The sequence below is a fragment of the Pseudophryne corroboree genome, chromosome 7, assembly GCF_028390025.1.
Source record: "Pseudophryne corroboree isolate aPseCor3 chromosome 7, aPseCor3.hap2, whole genome shotgun sequence".
NCBI lineage: Eukaryota > Metazoa > Chordata > Amphibia > Anura > Myobatrachidae > Pseudophryne > Pseudophryne corroboree.
The window spans coordinates 406,582,008-406,598,399 of record NC_086450.1 but is presented as its reverse complement, the minus strand read 5'-3'; the positions used below and the strand labels follow the sequence as shown (position 1 = coordinate 406,598,399).

The 16,392-nt window shown below is 45.4% G+C and overlaps 1 protein-coding gene across 2 annotated transcripts in view; it reads left to right on the top strand.

The window, feature by feature from the left end:
- Positions 1–777: 777 nt before the first annotated feature.
- CRAMP1 (cramped chromatin regulator homolog 1) overlaps positions 778–16,392 on the top strand; it is a 167,607-nt gene continuing 151,992 nt past the window's right edge. Inside the window, exons 1-2 of one of the 2 annotated variants that reach the window (XM_063934661.1) lie at positions 778–1,072; positions 3,284–3,597. In XM_063934661.1, the coding sequence (XP_063790731.1) occupies positions 3,285–3,597 (313 nt within the window). In that variant the 5' untranslated portion in view covers positions 778–1,072; position 3,284. Of the gene's footprint in view, positions 1,073–2,490; positions 2,833–3,283; positions 3,598–16,392 lie in introns of those variants that run through there. The other variant, XM_063934660.1, reaches the window with a different exon arrangement.

Genomic DNA, 16,392 nt, shown 5'->3' with positions numbered 1-16,392 from the left:
TGGGTTCGCGAGCTAACATATGTGATTTGAGTGTGAAATTGGGTAGAGTTAGGGATAGTTTGGTGTGTCACTGCTGGCGTTCTAACTTCTAACGCCGCTGCATGGCAGGCATCGCCTGTAACTGACTTCTATGAGTCCACTCCACACCTTCATTTCATAAACTGAAAAACATATAATAATAAATAATAATAATAATAATATGTCCATTTGGCAGACAGCATACACCACAGCCAGAGCTGCCACACCCTGACCCTGTACTCTGGGCGACTACAGTCCACTCAAATAATTCACAGTAAGTAATAAACAACACAATCAGATAAAGATGAGGGCGCCCTCTGCCGGCCAAGGACAGCATGGCAGTCTGTCAGCCCCAGCCTGCACTGCCAGTCACACAGCATCCCGGCAGTGATTGCGGTTGCCCAGGAAGAGAGTCCCGGTGGCCACGCCTTACTTGGGGCGCACAATAATACGCCCTCCCCTAGCACTGAGCATTTGTTCCGGCACGCCCCTAGTGTCCATCAACCTTCCTACAGCCAATGGCACGCATCAGGAGGGAAAACAACAGCACGACTCGTCCGTCCGTCGCTTTGAAAAACGTTACCCAATTGGACGAGCCGGCCATCCAATCCAGCGGCCCGTCTTCTCCCTATTGACGTAGACGATCCCCGCCTTCTATGCCCATGACTCTCAGCGCAGCTCTGGCGTCGCGCGCCGCGATTGGCGGTCTACTCCGAAGCAACGCCCTCCCAGGGCAGCGGACCAATCGGCGCGTTTGTTTGGGTTGCGAGGGGCGTAGCATGTTTTGGCAGGCCGGCTTGGCGCGGGTTGTTGTCAGATGCAGCACCGGGTTTGTGTGAGAGAGGTCTGGGGAGACGTGAGACGGAGCTTCGGAGCTCACCCCTGGCTGTCTGACTGCTGGCGGCTTATCCCGGGTGCTGCGTGCTGTCATACTACCCGCGGCCTCTGTCTAATCGGCCCGCGGGCCTGGGCTGTCTGCTGTCTGGGAGAGATCACGGGGAGTGAGCCGCAGCAGCTGCAGCGGGAGGCCCTTCCATCATCCTTCATGCAGCAGGTAAGGGACAGCTACTCCTCAGCCTGCTGCTCTTCTCATTCAGGTCTCCCCAGCTGTGGAACTGCAACTCCCAGCGTGCACAGTGGGCTGTCATGGCATGCTGGGATTTGTTGTGCCACATTGGAGAACCAGGGGTTCCCTACTCGTGATATATATAGGTTGCAGCTTACAGGATCTGCCCTGCTGCCCTCACTGGTACTGTAGCTCAGCTCCATATCTTATCTATCTATCTATCTATCTATCTATCTATCTATCTATCTATCTATCTATCTATCTATGTAGAGGCCAGTGCTCAGGCTGCAGGACCAAAGTAACCTGGTGACTGTGATATGATGATTAGTGCTATGCACATAACTGTCTGCCCCACAGACTACCCCACAGAGCACTGATCCCCAGCCTGTGGTGCCCTGACCACCTAGGCTCTGGCTGTAGCTGGGAGTCACACTGCACTGAGGATGAGGGGTCTGTATAGAGGGAACAGGTGCTGGGGACTGGGCGGTCAGAGCTGGCAGCAGCTGTTCGGCTGGTGACTTGTGTGGAAGGTCTGTGCTCTCTGTAGCTGATACATAGTACAGACATTGATAACGAATATATAATGATAATCTTATTATTAGTCATGTGCATGGCTTTTGCCACTGTACTGAGTGTGTTCTGTAGTGTGCATTGAGCAGCTGTTAAGGGATGCCCCAGACCTGCCACTATACAGCCCTATCCAGGGTGCACATAGGCAGCTGTGTACTGCATTGTCCCCCCAGCTCCTGGCTTATGTATGTATGTATGTATGTATGTATGTATGACATTTATATCTTCCCCATGTGTGTTAGTGGAAGTGTGATGAGACCTGTGATAAGATGGGCAGAGGGAGTGTGCTGCAGTGCAGCCATTGTCACCCAGCCTGGACGGGCAGATAATTCTCCCTTTACAGCTGTTATGTATCCACTAATGTTTTTGTTGTTTTTTTAAGTTCCTAAAAATGTTATAAATCTGCCCCATTGTGCATATGTCTTCTGCCCCAGTCCATACTATGTATCTCCCTTATCATCATTGTGGTGGTGATTATGGCTGTGCAGGTGTGTGGGTGATGAAGTCAGTTGTGGTTGTATCAGGGGCAGTGCCAGGAGTGTTGCAGGCAGGATGCAGCAGCACTTGGTGCCCTGGCTGTGTGCAGTGAGTGCCAGGTACTCCCAGCATGGGGTTGTACCCACATTCATGTGTAATAGGATGCATTGTGCCCCAGTGGCTGCATATACAGCATTCTGCCTCTATAGGTGCTGCCCCACATGTGCCCTGCCTCCTGCCCCTGTTGGGGGGTGATGGTTGGGGGGTGGTAGTGGTGGGGGAAGGGGGGGCTGGTGTTTATTTTTGAAAATAATAATTTGGAGAGTTGCTGCGAAGCTGATGACGTAGCCAAAGCAAAGTTCAGCTCCCAACGCCCTCCCTGGGGTGACCCGAAATGTGGCAGAGTCCTGTGCGGTTTCGCTAGCCTCCCCCGGCTGGGTGCCGGCACCGCCGGAAAGCCCAGACTCTCCCCTTTCCTTTGCCCCCGGTCCCGAGTCCCTGTGACCCCCCTGTCGGGAGCTGTAGGGCGCTGAGTGAGGGGTCTCTCCCGCGCCCTGGCTGCAGGAGCGGAGTGCGCTCGGTGGAAGGAGCAGCAGCCAGTCCCCAGCAGCCGCTGGAGAGAGCGGCGAGACCAGGCTGCCGGGGGGGGAGATGAGCCGTCCCGAGCGGGCGGAGGAGGCTGCAGGCGGCACGGAGCAGGGGTAAGGTGCCGGGGGAGTCCGCTGGGTGTCCGGGGGGAGCGGGGCGGGCAGGGATCGGGAGATCCGGGACACTTCTTCTGGCGAGCGGGGCGGCTGCTGCCTGAGCGTCGTGTCGGAGCAGAGAGGCCGCGATCTGCCGCTTCTCTGGCACCCCACGCCGCCGGGAGCTGGTCCCGGGACCCCTCCGCTCGCCAGGCGGGCAGGGCAGCGGCTCCCCGCCAGTTTGCAGGGGTCTCCAGGCCGGGTTGCGCCGCCGGGACAGTGGGAGAGGATTTGTCAGTAACAATGGCGGCCATGTTGTGCAGGATCTCTCCCTCTCCTTCTCCAACTTCTTCTCTCTGCCCGGGGAACGCTTTATGCTGGGGGGCTGCTCTGTCTTTGGGGGGGTCTTCTGCTTTTCCAGCTTCTTCTCTGCCCGGGGTGACCCTCTGCTGCTGCTGCTGTTTTGCAGGATGACAGTGAAGCTGAAGAGTGGGGAGGAAAGGCTCGGGAAGCCGAGCAAGAGGGCACCAGAGTCTGAGCTGCTGCTGCTGGAAGAGGAGGAAGAGGTACCAGGAGAGGTGGAAGAGCCAGGACAAAAAGGGGGTGACCCCCTCATCCCCGACACCCCTGACCAAGAGCCCCAGCAGGACCTGACCCCCAGCCAGCCGTCCAGAGCCCAGCAGGACCAGCACCACTTTCTGAGGTCCAGCGTCCGGCCGCACAGCAAGAGGCAGAGGAAGGATTCCTGTGGCAATGGAAGAGGCACCAGCGCTAAAAGCAAAGGTATATTTACACTAAATGCACCCCTAGTGCAGACTTTTGGGGGGAGGATAAAGTAGTTGGAGCACGTTCCCCGCTGGTTTTTTAGTTTTTTAGTTTTGTTCTTTTATGTTTTTTTTCCCTTTTTTAGGGAATTTGCACAGTTTCGTCTGTTTTTACACTACATGCGCTGGCAAGTTTGGACTGTGGTCTTTGTGCCGCTCTGTCATCAAAGTGCGTGAACACGGCATGAAAGAATATTAGTATTTTTCCAGGTGTTACAAAATTTGCGTTCCCCGAGGGAATAAAGTTGGGTTTTTAGTATATTTTCTATCCGAACACATACCAAGTATCCAAGTATGTCACTGGCTGCTTTTGTTATCAGATCGCGCAATTCAGTCTGGACTTGAGAATCAGGATGACGTATAGAGAGTTTAAGGATATAACGTGTGTGTGTAAATTTATATATAGAATTAGCGCATATATATATATATATATATATATATATATATATATATATATATACACATATATATAATTTTTTTTTTTTTTTTTACACCTTTACCATATAAGGTATGCAAGAATTGTAAGGAAAGTACAATATTGCTAATGTTAAAAATAATTTTACCTTTTTCATGGAAATTAGAATAGCTAAATGTTCTGGAATTCTACAAAATTTTTGGCCACCTTCAGCGTGATAGTCACACCCATTAGTGGAGTGATTTGTTTATTTTTGCTGCATGCGTGTGTGTATTTTGCAATACACTTGTGCGCGATAGTCTTGCTACAGCACATAGGATTTTTTGCAAATTGAATGACTGCACAGGGGAATGGTGACTCAAATGCACGGGTGGCGCAGCGTTTTCAACAACGTTTAACCGTTTACGACTGTGTTCCTTTATGCAGTTACAATGGCTCCGGCGTCTTACTTCCAGCGCCCGTGCTGCACAATCATATTGTTACTTAGATGGCCAGTGTTCGGCTGAGGATTGCATTGTTTTACGCAAGCGGCAGATCAGAGACACCGATTATGGACGTCTCTATACAACTCCCGGCGGCTGTGATATTAGCATATTTATGCATAGCCGCTGCGTTCAAATTCACAACTGCTAATACATTTGCGTACATTTCTGAATCGGGCTTAATTTTCAGTGTGGGATTATGTGTGTCTCATTTGTGTATGTACTTTGTAAGGCGTCGCAGAACACTTCCATACATTTTCTCCCCTTTCTACGTTGGTCTGGCAGCCTTAAGGGAGGATGAGCTATTTACTCCATCCACTCTGAAGCATTGCGGACAGACTGAAATCTCCAAGCCTTGGGGCAATGTCTTGTTTCTGCTGTTAATGCTAGTGCTTTACCAACTAGTGGTCATAGCACTCAACCAGCCCCAAGTGTTCTGCGTTTTCGGAGCTTGATTCCTCCAGTAAATCTTTACACATAGCTGATAAAGCGCTGTCATTCTAAGTGTTCACCCTGCACCACCCTCAAGGCTAGAATTATTTGTTCGGTATAACGCCGGATTACTGATCTAGACCACCACTTTTGATGTAAGGTTTGATGCTCCAGTGTCAAACTGCTGGCTATGAGTCACAGAGGAATACATGCGTGTTACCGGCGTCCGGGATCACGGTAGTCATTATCCCGACAGCCGGATCCCGGCCACCAGTATGCCGGCATAGGGGCGAGCGCTAGAAAGCCCCTTGCGGGTTCGCCACAGGTTATATTCTCTCTCTATGTTTGTCGTGGACGGGTGTGGTTCGTTTTATCGACAGTGTCTAGGTCGACAATGTTTAGGTCGACCACTATAGGTCGACAGTCACTAGGTCGACATGGATGGAAGGTCGACAGGGTTTCTAGGTCGACAGGTCTAAAGGTCGACATGAGGATTTTTTTTTGGTGTCGTTTTCTTCGTAAAGTGACCGGGATCCCAAATTAGTGCACCGCGTCCCCTCGCATGGCTCGCTTCACTCGCCATGCTTCGGGCATGGTGCCTTCGCTTCGCTCGGCACACTTTACCATTCCAATCGTAGTCCACGTGGATCGTTAAGTATGAACCCCCCCCCAAAAAAAAAAATGTGAAAAACTCATGTCGACCTTTAGACCTGTCGACCTAGCACATGTCGACATAGAAACCCTGTCGACCTTCCAGCCATGTCGACCTAGTGACTGTCGACCTATAGTGGTCGACCTAAACATTGTCGACCTAGACACTGTCGATCTTCAGACCGGATCCCGTCGTGGACACCCATAGAGGGAGAAAAGCCTGTGGCTCTGGGATTCCGGCAGCGGCATTTCACCACCTGTCGGGATTCCGGCGTCGGCATTGTGACCACAGGAATCCCGACAGGCGGTTTCGTGGCTGCCTACCGTCACAGATTCAAGACTTAAAACTGATGACATTTTGGGAAAAAGCCCCAGAAAACCACTAGTTGAGTTATCTGGACATCCGGAACCATAGGAGGCACAATACACTTATTAATTATAAGGACAATAATTATATATTATGTAAATATATTAGACTGCCACATTATTATATACTTTAAAGTATGCTATTTTTTAAACATCTTATTGTGGCAATAAAAATATTTAATGCAGGGGTATCGTGTATTGTTTGTCACTATGGTGTCCACATCATGAATGTATGTCAGACCACAGCTTGATACTTTCACGGCTTGTCAGGATATCTATTTCTAACGTGGCGCTTTGTAGGACAAGTTTTTCTGCGGTGGGACCTTAGTAAATCATACGATTTCAAACCACACAATTTATTGTAAAAAAAAAAAATAGCTGTTTTACGTGAGTCACTAGTAAATCTAGTCCTAAGAGTTTTTCTCCGTTTGGAAGGAGGGCAGAATAGCACTGAGAGAGGTTGCAATCCCCAATCCTGCTGCTAACACTTAGTCCAAGATTGGCACATTGCTTGGGGCGCTTCTGGCGCAGTTACTTTGTCCTTGTTCGGTTGTGTTCTCCCTTCATTTCTCTTATTCATTACTGCATGATTTCATAATTATGTTATTCAGGCCTGAATAAAATGAAGCAGGAATGAGCACTTCAACAGATACATCTAAGGCAGGCATTCCCAACCACGGTCCTCAAGGCACACCAACAGTGCAGGTTTTTGTGATATCCAGGCTGCAGCATAGATGGTTAAATCAAAATAACTGAGCTACTAATTAAGTCACCTGTGCTGAAGCCTGGATATCACTAAAACCTGCACTGTTAGTGTGCCTTGAGGACCATGGTTGGGAATGCCTGGTCTAAGGGGTAAATTCTTCTGGGGCAACATCACGGGTGTGGTTCATCAAATCGACAGTATCTAGGTCGACAATGTTTAGGTCGACATGGATGGAAGGTCGACAGGGTTTCTAGGTCGACAGGTCTAAAGGTCGACATGAGGATTTTTGTTGTTGTCGTTTTCTTCGTAGAGTGACCGGGATCCCAAATTAGTGCACCGCGTCCCCTCGCATGGCTCGCTTCGCTCGCCATGCTTCGGGCATGGTGCCTTCGCTCCGCTACCGCTTCGCTCGGCACACTTTACCGTTCCAATCGTAGTCCACGTGGATCGTTAAGTATGAAAAAATTCAAAAAAAGAAAAAAAATGGGAAAAACTCATGTCGACCTTTAGACCTGTCGACCTAGCACATGTCGACCTAGAAACCCTGTCGACCTAGCACATGTCGACCTAGAAACCCTGTCGACCTTCCATCCATGTCGAACTAGTGACTGTCGACCTAGACATTGTCGACCTAGATACTGTCGATCTTCAGACCGGATCCCCAACATCACCTCTTTTTCACTTTTAGAAGCTTTAGTAAATTTACACCTAGGTACTGGCTTTATCTTCTAAAGTTTAACAGAAGATGTATACTAATATGTGCAGGAATTACCACAGAAGTTAGTAACTTTTTAAGCCTGGTTGGATTTTCCAGCCTTTGTGTTGAAATTCTTAAACAAAATGGAGGATGCCATTTTATGGACTGAACCAAGATTTGTGCGAATGTTACCTAGTGATGTCAAATTATTTCCAAAATAGAAAAATGCACCCATATTCTATATTTGAATTCCTGCGTTCATCAACTTGTTTTACTCTTTTTACCCAGCAGTTTATAGCAGCATGTATTGTTTTTTAGCTCATGGCAATTCACTGCGAATAATATACAGAAACGTTAAATGTTACATAATTTCAGGACTGTAATGCAAAAAATTTAGGGGTGTCTCAAAATATTTATACACTTTAACTACCTGATTAAAAATAATCTGTTGCATACCCAGTGCTGGCAGCCATTTTGTGAGCAGCTGTATATACTATAGATCTATGGATGCAGGAGTAACTCTCCTCACTTTCATTTTATTAATCCTTAAATATAGAATTCATTTTCTGTGTTAAATTTAAGGAGTCATTTTGTTTTAATGCGTTTTAAACAATAGATTTTAGCTGCCTGTTCAGTACATCTAAGATAAACCTAGTTTGTGCCAAAATGGCCTCTCAGCACTCAAATGTCTGTACTTTTGTAAGGGTATGTTATTTTAGTTTTCTGTGAGAATAGCGCTTTCATATTTACAAAAAAACCTGTCCTATACTTTAATTCTAAAATCAGTATGATATGATTGTACATGTGTGCAATTATTGTACACACCACACACTTGCATTCATTTTCCAAACATCACTAAATAATGACACACAGTTTGCGGCCTGTTGCTGTGTTATTTCTATATTATGAATTTTAGCTTTTTAGCCATTTTATGAAATAAGCCACATTATGTTTATTTCAGGTATTTCTCCCATTTATGAATGGTTTATTATCCACACAACACTGTATAACCCAAAGCTAAGGTTTTTTACTGTTAGGTTTCCAAATGCTGGAAGTTTTTCTTTTTCTTTTCATTTTTCAAACATGTATTATTTTCATAAAATTATTCATATAGATGTGTGATTCGTATGTACTCCGTTCTCAAAAAACAGCATCTCATTGGCTATCTGTCTGTTGCGCGTTTTTGTAAGCCGACAAGAAATATCCGGATAAAACCGAACCTGCGTTAGTTTAGTGTTAAGAACTGAGTAAATCTGAACCCGCACATCTTTACTTATTTAATTTAAAGAGTGTCCTCTTACGATCAAATGAAATGTGATTAAGGTCAGTAGGGTTGTTTTTGTTTGTTGTGTGTGTTTTTTTTTTTTTTTTTTTTAATTCTTTGGAATTTTTAAATGAGATTTATTTTTCCCTTGTACATTTGACTGCAGAATTTTTTTGTTTTGTTAGTTTGCAATCTCCGATAACTGATCAGAAAAATCCATATAGATTCCGCCATTAATTGACTTTTCTATAATTCTAAAATTGTACATTTGTACCATATATTATTGATTCCATTCACATTTATTTCATGCAGGAACACACACGCCAAATGTCAGCTTATTTTTGGCCCTATAATACAGATGAACAAACGTGAATCAAACAGACAAATGATTACTATTAGTGTTTTTCTGCAGTACATATTTTCTACCTTCCTCTTTTGCTATATATTTTGCTTTTTGGCAAGTTATTATCTTTAGGCAAAAGTGCTGTAAGCTATAAGAACTATTTTGCAGTCTTGGGATATTTTTCAGCCGTTAACTAAAGAAATTCATTTTGTTATAACCCATACCAACCAATGACACCTTTCATTTCATTTTCTCTACTACAGGTTGAGTATCCCATATTCAAATCTTCAGAAATACGGAATTTTTGGAGTGAGATAGTGAAACCTTTGTTTTCTGATGGCTCAATGTGCACAAACTTTGTTTAATACGCAAAGTTATTAAAAATATTGGCTAAAATGACCTTCAGGCTGTGTATAAGGTGTATATGAAACATAAATGAATTCTGTGCTTAGACTTAGGTCCCATCGCCATGATATCTCATTACAGTATGCAATTATTTCAAAATATGGAAAAAATCCTATATCCAAAACACTTCTGGTCCCAAGCATTTTGGATAAGGGATACTCTGCCTGTATTCTAAAACATAATAGCTAGACTGTGACTGGTTGCATGGGGTTGCAGCATATTTCCTGCACTGGGATATCTATAATATGAGAAATTCTGTTTCTGTTGGACCTGGGATAATGTAGCTTAGGGAAAAATCTGTGCAGCCAGGCAGATATTGCACCAGGCGTGCACATGCATGCAACCACTGATCGTCTCAGATTGTTTCCAGACTGCATCTGTATGAGGGCCCAAATGCAGCTGGCAATTTTATAGAGCATTGGACTGATGTCTTATCTGAGTAGTTGGAATATATGGTTAGATGGCTGCACTAACTTGGCTGGCTGATGCAGTTGCTTAACCCAAACACCTAGCGACAGATTTACTTACTGTTTGTTCATCCACAACGGTAGGCAAATTGAAAACACATCAGGCCGGTCAGCGCTTAAGCTGTTGGGTGATCTGATCTGTCCATGTATGGAGAGCTTAACATAGATGTACTGTATCTTTAGAAGCTAATAGCTTGAATATTGGTGTGGTTTCTGAAGAAGATATTCCTGCAAGAAATAATCGGCTGAGATTTTAGTTGTATGGATTGAGTACCAATCATTCAGCGTGTGTTTTAGTGTAGTTTTGCAGATACAGCTTTAAAGGAAAAAAAACTCTCTTACATTGACAGGTTCTCAATCTCGCTCCTCAGGACCCCACACGGTCCATGTTTTGCAGGTCACCTGTAGATTTTTAAAATGTGACAGTTGGTGACACACAGTGCAGCTGCTGGGTGACGTGGAAAACATGAACCGTGTGGGGTCCTGAAGACTGAGGGGACTGTTTACTAAGCCTTGGATGGAGATAAAGTAGCTGGAGATAAAGTACCAGCCAATCGGCTCCTGTCCTTTTTCAAACACGGCCTGTGACATGGCAGTTAGGAGCCGATTGGCTGGTACTTTATCTCCAGCGACTTTATCTCCATCCAAGGCTTAGTAAATAGACCCCAAAGTTTGAGAACCACCGGTTTACTTATTAGTCAAAGCCAGCATATTGTCACTACCAGGTGGTAGAAAGTGGTGGTTGCATTGCTGCTTCTATTAATTAAATGAAAATGTAAGCCTGTGTTCATTAGTTCTGCACCCAGCTATGGTTTGCAGAATGTAGTCCTTTTGGAAGCATCTTTGTATTGGATAATGTAGTTTTAAATGTCGTTCATTTAAAACTACATTTAAGTGGCGTTCATTCTGCTTTGTTCCCTTAGTAAAATCACTGCTAGTTGGGAAAATCGCTCTGCATGGTTGCCTTGTGTGTGTGTATGTGTGTGTGTGTGTGAGTGTGTATATATATATATATATATATATATATATATATATATATATATATATATATATATATATATATATATTTATTTATTTATATAGATATATATATATAGATATATATAATGTGTGTGTAAATATATATATATATATATATGCGCAAATTTTATTTATATAGCGCTCTTTCTCCAATAGGTCTCAAGGCGCCTAACAGATACATAGCATAATATAGTACAGAAAATAATGAAGTACAGAACAGCTCTTCATAAAATTCAGAAGCATGTAGATACTACAGGGATATTATGGAAATGCTGAGTAAACAGGAAAGTCTTGAGTCTACTTTTGAAGGATTCTATAGTTGGGGCCTCTCGCACTGTGCTGGGAAGTGAGTTCCATAGAGTCGGAGCCGCATGACTAAAAGCTCGACTACCAGATGGATTACGGGAGATACTAGGTACTGCTAAAAGTTCTTCATCTACAGATCGCAGTAATCGAGTGGGGCAGTATGGAATCAGAAGCTGCTTCAGGTACCTTGGGCCCTGGTCATGTAATGCTTTGAAACTCAGTAAGCCAATCTTGAAGATGATTCGCTATCTCACCGGCAGCCAGTGAAGGGAGTAGAGAATGGGTGTTATGTGGCTAGAGTGAGACTGTTTTTTTTAACAGCCTGGCAGCTGTATTTTGCACCAGCTGTAAGCGGTGCAATTATTTTTCTGGGAGACCAAGGTAGAGGGCATTACAGTAATTTAATCGAGATGAAACTAATGCATGTATGACTTTTGTCAGGTCATCTGAGGGAATTAAGTGCTTGATTCTGGCTATGTTCCTCAGGTGAAAGAATGAGGATTTGATTGTGGCTGATATATAATGTTTAAGTGTCAAGCCACCATCCAGGACAACACCAAGATTCTGCATACGATCAGTGGTTTGTAATTCTGAATCCCCGAGAGTAAGTCCAGTTGGTTGGCTGTGCTACAGTCTTGTCCTTTGATGTTGCGGTCCTATTATAAGGACTTCTGTTTTATCCGGGTTCAGTCACAGCCAACTGGCACTCATCCACTCCTGGAGCTCAGCTAGACAGCCATTTAGGGTTGCTATTGGGTTATCAGTGCCCGGAGCAAAAGACATGTACAGTTGTGTATCATCTGCATAGCAGTGGTAGACCAGGCCATGGTGCCTGATTATTTCATCCAGCGGGAGCATGTATACTGCAAAAAGCGTGGGGGATAGTATAGAACCTTGTGGGATACCACATGTCAATGGCACTGAGTATACTGCAGACGGTACTCTGTGACCTGCCTAGGAGAAATGATTTGAACCAGGTTAGGACTGTGCCATCCAGTCCACAAAAATGTATCAGTCGCTCAATCAGAAGCTCATGGTCCACTGTATCAAATGCTTTAGAGAGATCCAGAAGGATTAATATTGTCCCCTCTGTCTCTTGCCATCAGAAGATCATTTAACACACACACCAGGGCTGTTTCAGTGCTCTGTTTTCTCCTGAATCCTGATTGGAATGGATCATAAATATCATGGGTTCTCAGGCGGGTTTCCAGTTGATTTGCAACCACTTTCTCAATAACCTTTCCTAGAAAAGGAAGGTTTGATACCGGACTGTAGTTGGTCATGCAGTCAGGATCCAAATTCGTTTTTTTAAGAAGAGGTCTAACAATTGCTTCCTTTAGGGGTCCAGGAAAAATGCCTGTCTGCAAAGAGCGTTGAACAATTTTTGCAAAGACAGGACCAATTAGATCTATACAGCCTATTAGAAGATTGGTTGAGGCAGGGTCCAGATCACAGGTAGTGGGACGCAAAATCCGAGCAATTTCAGCAATGTCCTTTTACATCCAATGTGTCAAAGCTGATCCATGAAGTCAGGTGGCTTATATTGGCAGGCTTTGTAGTTTGGCACTCCTTTGATGGCACTGTGGTAATTCCAGCCCAGATGGTGGATATTTTATCTGCAAAGAAGTTTGCAAACTCGTTGCATCTTGCCTGGGAGAGGGTTTCATCAGTCTTCAGGCATGCTGGCTTGCAAAGCATCTCCACTGTGCGGAAAAGTTGAGCTGGCCTATTGTTTGCTGCTGTAATCTCATTTGACAGGAACTGTGATTTCTTTCGTGTGATTGTCGATTGATATTCTTTGTCATGCTTTATTAGTTTTATATTGTCATCCACTAGGTTAGTCTTCATCCATCATCTTTCCAGTCTACACCCCCTTTTCTTGAGCTTGCTAACACCGTTGTCGAACCAGGGAGCTCGACGCTGTGGTTTACGAGGACTTATACGCACAGGGGCTCTATCTATCTATCTATCTATCTATCTATCTATCTATCTATCTATCTATCTATCTATCTATCTATCTATCTATCTATCTATCTATCTCTATATACACACACACACACACACACACACACACACACACACACACACACACACACACACACACAATGTGTGTATGTGTGTGTGTGTGTATATATATATATATATATATATATATATATATATATACATGTGTGTGTGTGTGTGTGTGTGTGTGTATATATATATATGTATATATATATATATATATATATATATATATATATATATATATAATATATATATATACACAAAGGAAAAGATGTGTACACACCTTGACAAAGGGGCTACGGGCCCCGAAACTTTGGTTTTTGTGATGCTTATTTAATTGCACTAAATTAAGATTTTTTTTACTTAGAGACCTGGAGTGACGCCATCTTTTCCTTTGTTTGTTTATACATACTGCTGTGGAGGGCACCCAGGCAGCTATATATTTAGGACCAGGAGTGCTGGCGTACGGACCAGAGGAGTAGTGTTCATTCTAGCACCCTGCAAGTTTCAAAATCCGTGCAGTTTCTCTTTCCTGCCTGGGGTGTCTCTTTCTGCTGTGGTGCTTCTCAGCACACCCTGATCTGTTACTCAGTGCTGTGATACAGACCTGTGTGTGCTAAGAAGCATCAGAGCAGAGAGCGACACCCCAGGCAGGAAAGAGGAACTGCACAGGATTTGAAATGTGCAGGGTGCTAGAATGAACACTAGAGGAGGTATAGGGGTATATGCAATTCACGGCGAATCGCGGCAATTTTTCGCCGTTTTTTTTTCCGACTCAATTCGCCAGGTGGCTGCCGGAATTCACCATATTCAATGAAAAACGGATTCGCCAGAACCGCGGGCGAAAATCGGCCGATTTGGCGGATTTTGCCGCGATTTTAAAAAACGGGAAAAACCCGAAAAAAAAATGGCGTGGGGTCCCCCCTCCAAAGCATAACCAGCCTCGGGCTCTTCGAGCTGGTCCTGGTTCTAAAAATGCGGGGAAAAATTGGGCATGGATCCCCCGTATTTTTAAAACCAGCACCGGGCTCTGCGCCTGGTGCTGGTGCCAAAAATACGGGGGACAAAAAGAGTAGGGGTCCCCCGTATTTTTAACACCAGCATCGGGCTCCACTAGCTGGACAGATAATGCCACAGCCGGGGGTCACTTTTATGCCGTGCCCTGCGGCCGTGGCATTAAATATCCAACTAGTCACCCCTGGCCGGGGTACCCTGGGGGAGTGGGGACCCCTACAATCAAGGGGTCCCCCCCCCCAGCCACCCAAGGGCCAGGGGTGAAGCCCGAGGCTGTCCCCCCCCCATCCAATGGGCTGCGGATGGGGGGGCTGATAGCCTTTTGTGATAATAAAAAGATATTGTTTTTTCCAGTAGTACTACAAGTCCCAGCAAGCCTCCCCCGCAAGCTGGTACTTGGAGAACCACAAGTACCAGCATGCGGGAGAAAAACGGGCCCGCTGGTACCTGTAGTACTACTGGAAAAAAAATACCCAAATAAAAACAGTACACACACACCTTGATAGTAAAACTTTATTTCACACTACCGACACACACATACTTACCTATGTTGACACGCCGACTGCCACGGTCTCCGACGATCCGAGGGTACCTGTGAAAAAATTATACTCACCTTCCAGCGTCCAGAGATAAATCCACGTCCAGAGAGATAATCCACGTACTTGGCAAAATAACAAAACGCAAATACCCGCTCCATACCGGACTGAAAGGGGTCCAATGCTTTCACATCAGACCCCTTTCTCCCGAATCCCGGGACATCACGTGACTCCTGTCACTGAAGTCCCTTCAGCCAATCAGGAAGCGCTACTTCCGTGGCGCTCACCTGATTGGCTGTACGCTGTCTGTGCTGTGACAGCGCATCGCAAAGCCGCTCCATTACTTTCAATGGTGGGAACTTTGCGGGTAGCGGTGGGGTCACCCGCCGGTCAGCCGCTGACCGGCGGGTGACCTCACCGCTAGCCGCTAAGTTCCCACCATTGAATATAATGGACTGGGCTGTGCGATGCGCTGTCTGCTCAGACGCGCAGAGCCAATCAGATGAGCGCAACGAAGTTGCGCTTCCTGATTGGCTATAGAGACCTTTCTGTGACAGCTGTCACTGACAGGTCTCTCTGCATTTGGGGATAGGGGTCTCATGTGTCAACATGGGACCCCTTTCAGTCCGTGTGGTCGGTTGTCCGGTTTGTTATTTTCTCCAAGTACGTGGATTTATCTCTGGACCATGGCTGAGGTGAGTACATTGATCTTTTATTTTCAGGTACCCCTGGATTCTACATGGAGAAGAGGACCGATGTCGGCGTGTGAACATAGGTAAGTATGTGTGTGTCGACGTATGAAATAAAGTTTTACTTTCACGGTGTGTGTGTCCTGTTTTTATTTGGGTATTTTTTTCCCAGTAGTACTACAGGTACCAGCGGGCCCGTTTTTCTCCCGCATGCTGGTACTTGTGGTTCTCCAAGTACCAGCTTGCGGGGGAGGCTTGCTGGGACTTGTAGTACTACTGGAAAAAACAATATCTTTTTATTATCACAAAAGGCTATCAGCCCCCCCATCCGCAGCCCATTGGATGGGGGGGGACAGCCTCGGGCTTCACCCCTGGCCCTTGGGTGGCTGGGGGGGGGGACCCCTTGATTGAAGGGGTCCCCACTCCCCCAGGGTACCCCGGCCAGGGGTGACTAGTTGGATATTTAATGCCACGGCCGCAGGGCACGGCATAAAAGTGACCCCCGGCTGTGGCATTATCTGTCCAGCTAGTGGAGCCCAATGCTGGTGTTAAAAATACGGGGGACCCCTACGCTTTTTGTCCCCCGTATTTTTGGCACCAGGCGCAAGCCCGGTGCTGGTTTTAAAAATACGGGGGATCCCCTGTCAATTTTTTCCCCGCATTTTTAGAACCAGGACCAGCTCGAAGAGCCCGAGGCTGGTTATGCTTTGGAGGGGGGACCCCACGCCATTTTTTTTTTAGGATTTTACCGTTCCAGCAATAAAAAATAAATACAAATATTTTAAAAAAATATATAAATAATATTTGTGCCTCCAAAAAAAAAAAAAAAAGTACTTAATCCCTTCTAATATAAATAGATCTGCTATTCCCCAAAAAAAAACACAAAAAAAACATGTTTAAATTTTTTTTATTTGTTTTCACCCTCCAAAGTGTGGCGGATTGAAAAAGACGAAT